The sequence below is a fragment of the Crocodylus siamensis genome, chromosome 14, assembly GCF_052110815.1.
Source record: "Crocodylus siamensis isolate JL-2025a chromosome 14, ASM5211081v1, whole genome shotgun sequence".
In the NCBI taxonomy this organism is placed as follows: domain Eukaryota; kingdom Metazoa; phylum Chordata; order Crocodylia; family Crocodylidae; genus Crocodylus; species Crocodylus siamensis.
This window is the reverse complement of record NC_143408.1, coordinates 25,851,573-25,864,557: the sequence shown is the minus strand read 5'-3', so window position 1 is coordinate 25,864,557 and position 12,985 is coordinate 25,851,573. Positions and strand designations below refer to the sequence as shown.

General features: G+C 41.8%; 1 protein-coding gene across 7 annotated transcripts in view; it reads right to left on the bottom strand.

Moving 5' to 3' along the window:
- NCAM1 (neural cell adhesion molecule 1) overlaps positions 1-11,576 on the bottom strand; it is a 214,709-nt gene extending 203,133 nt beyond the window's left edge. For 3 of the 7 annotated variants that reach the window (XM_090027742.1, XM_090027743.1, XM_090027744.1), the window contains exon 1: positions 11,186-11,576. In XM_090027742.1, coding sequence (XP_089883868.1) covers positions 11,186-11,237 — 52 coding nt within the window. In that variant the 5' untranslated portion in view covers positions 11,238-11,576. The remainder of the gene's footprint in view (positions 1-11,185) is intronic. The other 4 variants (XM_090027745.1, XM_090027746.1, XM_090027747.1 and 1 more) reach the window with 3 other exon arrangements.
- Positions 11,577-12,985: the final 1,409 nt, after the last annotated feature.

Sequence of the window (12,985 nt, the reverse complement as noted above, 5' to 3'; positions counted from 1 at the left end):
TCCTCCTAAAAAATATCAAACCACTAGAGAGTATATAATAAATACTAAAAGCCATAGAAACCTTGCTGCCAAGCAGTAGGAAGCATCCCTCAGATCAAAGAGATTAGATGTTCTTAAAGCATTTAAGAAAGTATGGAGTCATTTGGTATGTTTGTTCACAATCCTCAAAAACATATTATAATTCTAAGAGATTCCGTTTTGCAAACACCACAATTAGAATACATTTATAGTGGTTCATTTTTTACACTTTGCAGGTTTAGGACATTTTAAAAGAAATAATACAACTGACCATAACTGTTGATTATATTTTCTTAAACAATATACAGAAGTATTTGACAACTGTGATGTTTCTTCCAGTATTAATTCGCTAGAAGAACCAAACATTTAATTATCTGACAGAATTTGACATATTTGGGGTGTTAAATTCAAAATTCTATGCTGTATAGTTGTCATGACATGCCTGTTATAAACATATATGTAAATACTATTGAGACTCATGTATAAACCAACTATAAGGAATGTAAACACAGGGATAAATAAACATGGCTTTGAAATGCATACAACAGTCAGCTGGCTACATTGTGTATAACGGTGCTTAGGCTATTGTAATAATTCAGTAAATAAATATAAATATATATAAAGAGTAATACATGTAAATATAACGGCTTCCTTATCTGATTTTGTTTATCTGATAGTCCTCACGATTTTTTTAAGACTATAATTGCTCTTAACTCACACACACACACACACACACACACACTATTTGATTTTCTAAGGAGCACTTCTCACTTTTGGTATTTTGACTATACAGTGGCAAAGAGAGATAAATGGGATAGAACAGTGATACTATGTCACCCTGAAATGGGTTTTTTTCCACCCTTTTGGCTAATTAATAGGCAACCATGGATCCTCTGGATTATGATATACATGTAAGAGAAGTCTATGAGCATCACACCAAGACACCTGACATTTATGTCTAGGCAAGAGCATGGAGGAGTGGAGACTGCCCAAGACCTACCATTCCCCCTCTTTAAACCACTGAGACAATCTAAAGGCCAGAGGACCGAGTCCAGATATTCAGTGCATCAATGGCTGTAGCTTCTGCCATACAGCAACAGATAAAAACTGCTCCTGACTGCCTAACGCTGCAGCAAGGACAAGCTTATGTTAGAAGGACGTCCCTTAGACATTCTCCAACCAAGGAGAACACACAAGGCAGCAGGGACCAGGGTTTCTGGACATCCTGTACTCTCCTTACTTTGGAGGTCGCAACATTATGGTGTTTCATAAGAGCTACCCCGTCAGATGCAGAGCTTGTGTGTACTATGAAACCATTTTCTTTACATACACTGTATTATATGTTACAGCATACCCTGCAGTGTATATTCAATATAAATCACTTAATTCTGATGAAACAAAAGAAAAAAATGTCACTAAAGACCTTCATATGTCTTTCTCTCTTTCCTAGACCAAGAGAAGCAGAAAAATGAGACTCCTAATACTTTCCCAACATTAACTGTACCTGTTCAACTGAAAAACAAACACCATATATTTTACTATTATAAAAGACAACAACAAAAGCATCAGAAGTTCAGTTCCTGTGATTAATTTCTGGAAAGACTCTCTCAAGTTCAAGCAGCTTCACCCAGAATCAGAATATCAAAGCTCAAGAATTTTTATGCAGTCTGTAATTATTCAAAGGAGGATAATTATTTTTGAAACTCCTACAAATTTACATTATTTCATTTGCAACCTTGCCAAATTCACATTAAAAAGAAAATGATAATTTTATAGCTTGACTAAACTAATTAATGTCACCACAAAGAAAGACATTAAACCACTAGGTAGCAAAAAGTTAAGCAAAGGAAGCGTGTCCTTTTTCACAGCCTAGCTGTTACTGATCAGTAGTAGTCACTGTTGGTTATTGATTAAACACAAATACGTAGGTTTTTTCTCTGCTTTTATGGGTGTATATAATAATGATTTTTATCAGTTGAAAAAAATATTCCTTGATAGATTCCTTTATTCTACATAAAAATGGGAAAAAAAATTATATAGATACGTGGCTATACCAACACTCATGTCCACTTAAAACAGTAGCTGTTGGCCAGGCTGTGGCCCCTAACCCAGAATGGGCTCATTCTTCCCATTATACCACAATCTTGTTCAAACCTTAGTTTCACCGCAGATAAAGGTATACTGAGAAAAGCAGCCTGAGAGAGAGAGATATTCCTCTTCAAAAAGTGGTTACCACTCCCAAAACTCACATTTTAAAAACTCAAAAAAAATTACTTTCTTTTTTTTTTGGTTCAAGGAAATGAAGACTCGTCTCAACCATCAACTTGACATTTTTCTGCCTCCTATAAGAATATTGTACATAAAAGCAACAGCAAACCTAAGATTTCTCTTTTCTGGACTTGCAATTTTAGTAAAAGAAACCAAGACAAGGGGCCTTATTCATCACTGCAATACTCCGCTTTAATACCAGAGCAACACAGTTGCACTAGCATAAAACTAGAGTAATTGAGTGGTGAATCAGACCTAGAAATCTACTTCCCTCTGAAAAAAATAGGTTGCCTGAAAAAAAAAGTCTCCTGAATCACTACGTATTGCACATCTTCCACAAGGAAGGCGACTGAGAAACCCACGATCATCAACACAATAGAAGGCAAAGATAAAACATCACACACATCACCAATATGTTACTGCAATTCTTTCTTACATGAAAAGATAACCCAAAGGCTATTTGTGCAGGTACCTTAGCGTATCTTTAGTGCTACAGATTACATCACACAGTGATGAGCCTGCCCCCAGAGCTCGGGGTCCTTACAAGCTAGGACTGCTCCACATGAAATGCAGTGACCAAATGCGACTGTTCTTCCACAAAACACTGCACTAATTCTCCTGCTTTCAGTCTTTCCACTTGAATGGAATAAAAACCCTTTTCAGCACAACAATTACAATTCCCCCCTTTTTTTCTCAGGGGCACTATGGGACTCCTCAGAGCATGCACAATGCAAATAAGGCAAACTTCCTTTCAAAGAGTGATTAATATGCAAAGACAGCCTGCTTTTTTAGAGGGCTGTGAAGAACCACCAACAAGCATTTCTAAACTCCGAGGTTTCTTCAATTATTTCCACTGTTTATTTTTAAACATAAGATTATGCAATAACACCAAACATTAGGACCCATTTGCCAATATTATGTAAACAATGCCAAACTGGCTGTTTCAATCTTTTGTATCATATTGAAATCTAGGCTCTACTTCCTTAGCTATGAACACAGTGACAAACCTAGTTTTTCAACTGCTAATCCTTAATGATAGTACTGTTTGCTTAAAAATGACTGCATTTAAACCCAGAAAGAACTGAGTACCTTCCTTCCTAAAAGTTCAAAAATTTCTTGAAGGCAAAGAACTTCACAAGTCACAAAACAGATCTAAGACAATACCATGCACTTACTAAACAGTAGTAATTTAAATGACACATGTAATAGTGAAGACCTTGGTGCTTAATTAAACATAATACACTTGAGACAATTTCTTAAAATGTTGTTTCAGAGTGCTTGATTGATCTTTGCACAAGATACGTGAGAAATGTAAAGACCTATTCAGAATTGGAGACATTGCTTTTTCTATTTTCATGAATAAAAGTTTCACCACCCTCTATTCTTCGTCTCCTGTCACCTTGTCAACATCACTTCATCTATACAACCAGGCCAGGACCCTCCTGTGGCATGAACTTTCCACTTCAAGCACCAATAAACCATACTTTGCCTAAAATGACCTCAAACTGTAGCCTGAATATGTTAGGTGACTCACTTCTCATTCTAAACCCTTCCGAGTTCTTTACGGGCTCGTCATCCCTTATGTGTTCTGACAGTTTTGAAAACTTCCCCCACCCCCCCCCACCTTCAGAATCACACCTCAAGTTAGTGATCAAGTAACTTTGTGTTAATCCTAAAACAGTGACAGAAATTATGGATTCACATTTATCTTTCTTTGACTCTTCAAGGTTGACTCGTGCATCATTCACTATAAATTAAGAGTGCAGCTGAAGCTGAAATATTTAAACTATTGGCCATTGCATCTATTTTTATAGCCATAATCAGCATTAAACAAAATCAACAATTCCTACGCACTGTATTGGCCAAATCATGAAAATACGAAAAGTACCAATCCACCTTGATTTTGCATGACCCAGTTATTATAAAATTTTAAAAAAGCTTTCACCTCTAAGTAAAACATTTGTGGTTTTTTTCCCCCAGAAAAGATGTGAGGGTAACAATATCTAGAGTACTTAAAATATTGCAAAATCTTTCTTAAAATTAATTTTCCCTACCCTTCTGTCCTAAGATTATTCTGCTTGCTTGATTCATTGTGTGGGTTTTGTCCAAAGGGTGTGAACCAACAAGCGCTTTCCACACCAACAGCTGACAACTATTCTTGTTAGTTTCTTCTTTTTTTTTTTTAGACCTGTGACTAACACTGCAAAAATCTTCAATGTTAGCAGAGCTTAAAAGGAATGTGTAAGACAAAAGATTTTTATTGTCACCCAGCCTAATAACAAGCAAATCTCAAGGGATATCTCTTGGCTGTTCTTTGAACAATGAATTACGGTTCAATATTGTCAGATGGAGAAAAGCAAGCACAAAAGTCTAAATATATTCGTACTGAATTCTTTTTAGTAAAACATCCTTACAAAAAACACTATTTTCAAATCACTATTCAGCAGAATATTCACTTCTTGCCACATATTCCATTTCCCAAAGATTTTTTTTTAATTGTGTTTTGAAAGTTCATATATTACTTAACTGGCTACCATCTTGAAAGGATGTAAAAACTAAACTATCTTATGAATTAAGTAACAGAAGAGATATGGACTTTGAAAGTTTTTTATTCTTTGTTCTATGGAAATAACCTAATAGAAATTTGGCTTAGAATAGGAAATCTCTTTTATGGATTTTTTTCTTCACAACACTCTACCTCACTTGGGGTAAATCAGGACATCCTCCATCCTCCAGTCCTCACATTACAGTTCTGCACATCTCTGCAATAGTCCTCTCGCAAGAGCTAGGACACAAACAGTTGGAAAAAATCAACCAGATTTAGATTGTTCCTAACTATCTAACCTTAATATTTTTGCATCAGATTTTCAAATAGAGACCATCTATGTCATCACAAACTGCAAGTATAAGTGAGTGCATGCTCACTGAGGGCTGTGCTTGCAGTTGTAGGTCATCATGGTTCTGATCTAAAGCCTGCTGATGTCAAGACACCTGTTGACTTGTTGCGACTATGGAGCAGATCCTCCTAGGGCAGGGGTGGGCCAGATGCGGCCTGCCAGGCCATTCTATCCCACCCACCGGGCCCCTACAAAATTTAGAAAATTAACATTTATCTGCCCTGGACTTTAACAACCTTGTCCAGGACTGCAGCCCACAATGGCTTGCCGAAACTCAGTAAGTGGCCCTCTGCCCAAAATAATTGCCCACCCCTGTCCTAGGGTGCCAAAGTCCCTAACAGATAGCTCAGATATCTTGGGGATGCGGGACAGAAAGGGAGGGAGAAAGAGACATTCCCTGATTTGGGGTAAGAAAAGATGTTAGCCTATGGCTGAGCTGAAAATCTGGCTACTTTAAATGAGTGATTTGACAATGAATATATTGCAAAAAGTTGAGAAACCCTTACGCCTTCAGGAGCAAACACCACAATTGCCCAAAGCATCCATCTCTCCCTTGTTTCTGTTGTAAACACATTTCAACCAATTCAGCAATGCAAAGAATTGCTGGATATGCACATCAATTATTCACCTCTTATATGTGATACATCTTAAGCTAGTTAACTTATCTAGCCAGGAAGTACTATAAGAATATTCCCAAAAGCATCTTCTTCAGTGTAGCTGTTAATGCATGATTTTATGACATCCTGGCTCTCAGTGGGAAAGGCTGACTGTGTTTCTAAGAAAATGAAGGAACCATTACTGGAAAGATGATGGCTCACCCACTTGTTTGCCTATTTCATCTGCTCCTATCTCAGATTCTGGAAGAATTCGACACGTTCAAAATATACAACACACTCAAGCCTCTTACAAACACAATTCCTAGAAAACCTGAGCCATTTCCAACAAAAGTGCCAGCCACATCCTGCATCTCCCACTCACTCCCACCTTCAGGAAAGGTCTGAGAGTACAGATGAATAATGACAGCATGCTTTGGAGGTCATCAACTGAAAGAATGAAGTCCAGAATTTCCAAATGCCACCACATAGTGGAAGAAATGCAACCACCAAAACAAAAAAACAGACTCCTTCCTAGTCTAGTACAGATTGCATGATCTGCAAAGATAGCTGCCACCTTCATGTCTAAAAAAAAATCCACCATCTACTAGTAAGAGAGAAAGAAAGAACTCCGAGACCAAAATCAGCAGGCGTTAGCTCAGCTGATGTCAACTGAATCCACACATTCTATAGCAAAGCCGAATCCGGGCAGTAATCTGCTCCCAAAAGGTATGCTTCCTTCCTGGCAACACAGGAAGGAGCCTCTTGAGTCTCCGAGTCATTTTTACTAAGGCTATCATCATTTTACCTTTGGTCAGACAATAATCTTACAAAAATTATCCATAACCTCTCTCTCATAAGTGACAAAACTGAAGTAACCTCAGATTTTCACAGCTGGAATCCAACTCTAGATAAAGTGATAGCCAAAATCATCAAGCCTTGGTCATTTTCAGATCAACTATAATCTTCATTATGTACTCTGTGCATTTTGGCACATTTTCGGCAACATTCATATTTGGTAGGTTTCAGACATCCAAGTATGACTTATTCAAGATGGTGAATGCCTGCTTTCCCATCCTGTCCTGATACTGCTAATGAAGTATAAGATATCAGGAGTGAAAAGATGATTTCATTTACCATTATTTCCCTTGATCCCTTATCTATTTCTTTTCCCTTGGGGAGAACACTCCAACATTAGTATTGTAAACTAAAAATGACATGTAAAATACCCATTCCTCCACTTACTGGTGACTCCCTCAGAAACGTATAAATGCAATGCATTAAAAGTGCCTGAAAGCCTGCCATTTGGCTCTCAGGCTAACATCAAAAGGCAATACTACTACTGAGCAGCTGCAGCAGAGGCTGCATTTCAACACCATGAACTGAAAGGGCATAATGGCACTACAGCCAAACCCAACTAATTTGCATCCCTTTGCATCAGCAAGGGTTTCAAAGTTTGGCAATGTGCTTTCTCAAACAAAAGGAGCCACAGCCATCACAAATCTGACTGTCAAATTTGCTTCTGTGATTTTGATGGCTGACAAATGTCTGTGCACCCAGCGGCTCTTTTTTTCCAATCAAGATTTGGGGGGGGGGGGGGACCAACACATCAAGTCTTTCGCAGTCATGCGCAAAGCATCTCATTAAGAAGCAAAGAGATGCCTGGGAGCTGTAGTTCTGCTCACAGCCACACCTATGGCCAGGCTACTCCCAAATATGCTAAATATATATAGAAGGCAATTAGAAGAAGTAGGAGGTTTTTTTAGCTGGCGTTCCAATTGTTTTTCAAACTTCCCTATTTACAGTTGAATCAGTTTACTCACTCATTCTCAAACCTCATATCTCCACCATGATATAAAATAAAGAAGATAATAAAAAAAACTTCTTAAGGGATCCATGTACATTCTTCAAATCATTTCTTTAAGAACACATATGCCTCAAAATGAGAAAGAGCTTCTTCCCTAACTGGTTTTGGAGAAATTCTTTTTAAAAATCCCCAGCCTTTGCCTCACTGTTCATGAGATGAGACACAACAGAGCAGAATTCTCCTCCTGATGGATGAAATTCATACTAAAAAGCATGTTGTCCTGAAAAAACAATACTTCAAAAGCCACCTGAAAAATAAGAACCTGCACACACTCCATACACACAGGCAGATGTGTTGACTGATCAATAAAATGCAGGATGGTCTTTTATAAGAAAATAAAATGTGCTTTTGTCTTACTAGTGCTTCTTGCTGTTCCCTGCAGACTGATGGCAGCAGGTGCAGTACCCCGTCCTTCTCCCTCCCCCCATCAATTGGTTCTGCTTTTCTGACACCCAGTCAAGGCAAACCCATGGCATTAAAATTTTTTTTAAAAGTTCATGCCTTCTTTTAACAACCAAAAGCCCATCTCTCCTTATACCCTAAGGCAAGAAGGTCTATCCGTAAAATATATTTCTGGATACCAGCCAGGAAAACGTGAAGGCACTTTCAGTCTGGAGAGCAGCCACAGTGCTTTAACACTCCTAAAGACTTAAACACTGGGAATTCATTAAATTTATATTAAATTTAATGTTCTTGAAAAAAAAAAAAATCAACCATCAGGTCAGGACTCTTCCCGTCCATATGTCAACAGTGTGAAGTTTATACAAAATAGTCTATTATTTTAAGAAACTATAGTTCTCGGGATGTAAACGAAAGGAGATGAGCCATCTGTTGTGTCTATAAATCAACCTCTGAGTTATAAAAGAATGTTGTTTTAATTTAAGAGTAAATTAAGGCGTTACTATCCCAGGACACAGGAATATATACAAAAGGCAGGGTTATTTTAAAAGATGCAAAGGGAATGCTTTTGTTCCCACCCCCCAGGGTGACCGCTTCTCAGACAATCCTCCATTCAGGGTTCCCTCACTTATACACATCTATCTCCTGCATTTTCCTACAGTTAAGATACTGTAAAGAGAGAATGGGGTTTTAATTAGCATTACCACGGTTCATATCACTACCTCTTTTTCTTCCTTGGCTTTCCCTTCTTTAGTGGCTTCTCACTCCCTCTCATGGTGGGGTGGGGAAGACAGGAGATAAGGCTTAGCAAATTAAAGCAGGATCCCTTAAGACTGAAGGCACCAGAGGTGAGCTGGGTGTTGCTTGCATTATATATTGTGTTGCTGCTTTATTCGGGCTTTTTAATATTTTGGGGGGTTTTTTCTATTCTCCATGCAAAGCTGACTTAACAGTCAGATTCGATCCTTGCCGCTCCTTAAGCATTCTGGCATTTATTAATGTTATTACTGGAAAAAATAACCTTTTGAGTGGGGCAGCAGGTGATATGTGCATATATATATTTCCCTTTCACAAAGCATTGCTTACCTCAGTCTGTGTGTTGGAAAACCCACTGTCTTCCTCCTCCACATATTGAGAATGCCTTGCATGAATGTGCCTGTGTGTGGTGCGATGGCTGGGGAAAGGTAGGTGTCTAGCTTTGCATGCGTGTGTGTGTGTGTGTGTGTGTGATGTGGTGGCTGGGGAAAGAGAGGTGTCTAGCCGGATAAAGGGGGAAAGAAAGAAGGTACATGGCAGTAGTGAGCAAAGGGTGCGGCTAGGGGAGCATGGTAGTGTTAAGCCTCGAGCTTCCAGCGGGGAATCAACACTCTCCCTATTGGGATTTTAATCTAATGGGGAAAAATGCACATAAAAAAACACTCAAACAGCAGCTTTGGAGCAATGCCTATGTTAGGAGGAAACTGTACAGTAAAATGGGAGGGGGTTGCCTATTAAGTAGGGCTGTAGCTGGGGTGCGTTTGAGTCATGTGGGGAGCAGAAGCAGGATAAGGTAGTGACTGTAGGTGCCAGTTGGCGGCTCTGATTAGGGATGGTAGTAATTGTGCAATCCCTGAAATGACAGTGGTTGGTCGTGAACATGGGTGGAGCAGCGGTAGCCATGACTGCCCAGACACAGGCAAGAATCATCAGCTCATGATGACACCACGGGGAGTGGGAACAGCTGCGACCAAGGTGGGGTGGGGTCATTTTGGGCAGAAGCAGAGGTGTGTTGCAAAGGTAGGGCTGTGCCCTAGCAGCTGGAGGTTATTGCTGAAGATTTGGGGGAGGGCTGCGGTAGACGAGACATAGGACCCTGATGGCAAGTTGGGGAGCAAACATATGGTGGCAGGTTGGTGGGAGCAGCGCAGTTGGGCAGCTGCATCCTGGAGTGCGTGGGGCTTTGGAGAGGCCACCTTCCAGCCGGTGTGGAGGGCAGCAGGGCCTGGGCTGGGCTGCTGGAGGGCCACCCTTGTGCATGGCCGACTAGACAGGAGGCAGGGATGAGGCAGCACCCCGGCGTGGCTGCTGTCAAGATACTGAGGGTATGGGTGGGCACCCAGCTCCAGGGGAGCCACACGATGCCGAGGGGCAAAGATACACAGGGGGCACCCAGCCCCAGAGAAGCCGCACCCTGTTGGGGGGCAAATACACATGGGTGGGCACCCAGCTCCAGGGGAGCAGCACGATGGGGTCACTTGACCCCAGTGCTCTTTCCTGCCCAGGGCAAGGGGTCAGACTGGATGATGGGACAGGGCCTGCTGGCACGGCAGATTTCAGAGATTTGTAGGGTCAGAAGGGCCAAGACACGGGTGGGCACCCAGCTCCAGCAGAGCCACAGGCTGTTGGGGGCAGACACAGAGAGGAATGCATGGGGGAGCCTGGCCAGGAGGGGGGGCACAATGCACCGCCCCCCGTGAAGCTGACGGGGGGGGGGGCACTTTGGTGGCGCTGAGGCGAGTGGGGGGGCAGCCCCGAGGGGCGGGGCCTCGACGAACGTTGGGGCCCGAGCCCCTAACGGCGTTTCCCGCTCGGGGCCGGCGGGCGCTGATTGGCTGCGCCGCGTTCCATTTCCCCCCCCCACACACACACACGCACGCACGCACGCACACACACACACGGACGTACAGAGCGATTCCCCTATCGCGCGGCATCTCCGCACCGTTTGCGGGCAAAGAGGAAGAGCATCCTCCTCCTCCTCCTCCTCAGCTGAACACCCCCCCCCAGCCCCTCACGCTGCATCTCCATTGTGGGCACCCCCCCCCCGGAAAAAAAAAAAAGTCTCCATTGTTTGCTGTGTGCTCAGCTGGAGGCAGCCCCTTTTCACCACCCCACCCCCAAAAAGAAAAGAAAAATGCCCCCTGCCTCAGCAATGCAGCAATGAAGGAGGGAGCTCTCCAGCCCCTGCCATGCCCTGGGGGGCACAAATCCGTGCAAGCTCTGGGCTTCTAGGAAACACACACACACAAAAGCAAAGCCCACTGCCTCCCTGCTCGCGCACAGCAGCCTCCAGCTGCACCAGCAGACCCTCAGACATGCAATGCCCCCCCTTCCTCAGGAGCAAAGCCCCATGCATCTCTCCCCAGATAACACATGGATGCACGTACCTGCAGTCCCGAGGAAAAATAAAGCCCAGATGAGATCCTTAGTTTGCAGCATTGCAATCTGCTGATGGAGAAGTTGCTTGCAAAAAAATATATAGGTTTCCTTCAAGAGGAGCTGGTGCAGATGGGTATTCAGATGCAATGCAATTTTTTTTTTAATGATTATTGTTGTTGTTGTTGTTGTTTGTTCAAATTGGGTTCGGGGTATTTTTTATTGGATTTTGCCAGCTGCTCTCTAGCTGCTTGCAGGAGCTGATCAGAGAATGAGTGACAGTCCCAGCCTCAGCACACACGCACAACAGAGATCCCTGCGCCGTCCTGGATTTGCTTTGGTGGGGTTGGAAGGGAGAAGGGGGTGGCACCTCACTGTGTTCTTCCACCCATGCTGGCCACAAATAGTACAGTGCAATAAGCATCAAGGAGGTACTGTAGAGAGACACAGGAGAAACGGTTGCAGCCGCCTGCAAAAGATGGTCTGGATCTGCACCGGGAATCACTCGTATCTACAGCAGGGGGGTTTGCTGCTTGGCTTGGCTTTGCAAGGGAGCTCCAGATGCATTTCCGAAATGACATACAAAAAACTTGTTTCGGACCAACACGGCTACCAGAACGATGCATGCACATATATTTAGTTGGGCTAATCAAAGGGATCGCATCCATCCAAAGAACCTTGCCTGAGATATCCATGCCATTACAATCTTTGCAATTTCCTATGCCTGATGAGAGGTGCCTGTGTTGAAAGCTTGCAAATAAAGACATTTTTTTTTTGGCAAATATCTAATTAAAAGAGATTGCATCCACCCAAAGAACCTTGTCTGCCACATGCACATATTCACGTCATTTAAAATGACGAGTGTCATGCTGGGCATGAATATGAATTTTGATTTCTGCAACTTCTAAAAAGCTTTGCAATCTTCTATGCCTGATAAAGGTGCCTGGGCTGAAAGCTGATTTTCTTTTTTGCAAATATCTAGTTTGTCTAGTAAAAGGGATCGCATCCACCCGAAGAACCTTGCCTGCCCCATGCACGTATTCATGTCTTTTAAAATGATGAGTGTCATGCTGGGCATGAATATGAATTTTGATTTCTACTTTTGCCAATCTCCTATGCCTGATGAAGTGTGCCTGTGTTGAAAGCTTGCAAATAAAGATTTTTTTTTTGCAAATGTCTAATTGGTCTAATAAAAGAGATTGCATCCACTCAGAGAACCTTGCCAGCACATGCACATATTCATGTCATTTAAAATGACGAGTGTCATGCTGGGCATGAATATAAATTTTGATTTCTGCAACTTTTAAAAACCTTTGCAATCTTCTATGCCTGATGAAGGTGCCTGGGCTGAAAGATGATCTTTTTTATGCAAATATCTACTTGGTCTAGTAAAAGAAAATGCATCCACGCAAAGAACTTTGCCTGCCACAAGCACATATAAGGCATGGCATTAAAAATGACAAGTGCCATGCGGGGCATGAATATGAATTTTTATTTCTACAACCTATATAGTCTTTGCAATCTCCTATGTCTGATGAAGGGTGTCTATCCCAAAAGCTTGCACATATATATTTTGCAAATATCTATCTAGTTGGTCTAATAAAAGATCTCACCTCTGCCCCGAGTTTTGATTCCTTTTGCCTCTAGAGGTTCCCAAACTCTGACAGATTGTGCAGCACCAATTCAAAATGATACAACCTTAAGTACCACCAGCAAAGTTTTATTATATAAAGTAATTGTAATAAATCTGTTAACGGGGGCCACTGACAGGTTATCTGCGTACCGCGGGTGGTACCTGGACCACAGATTGG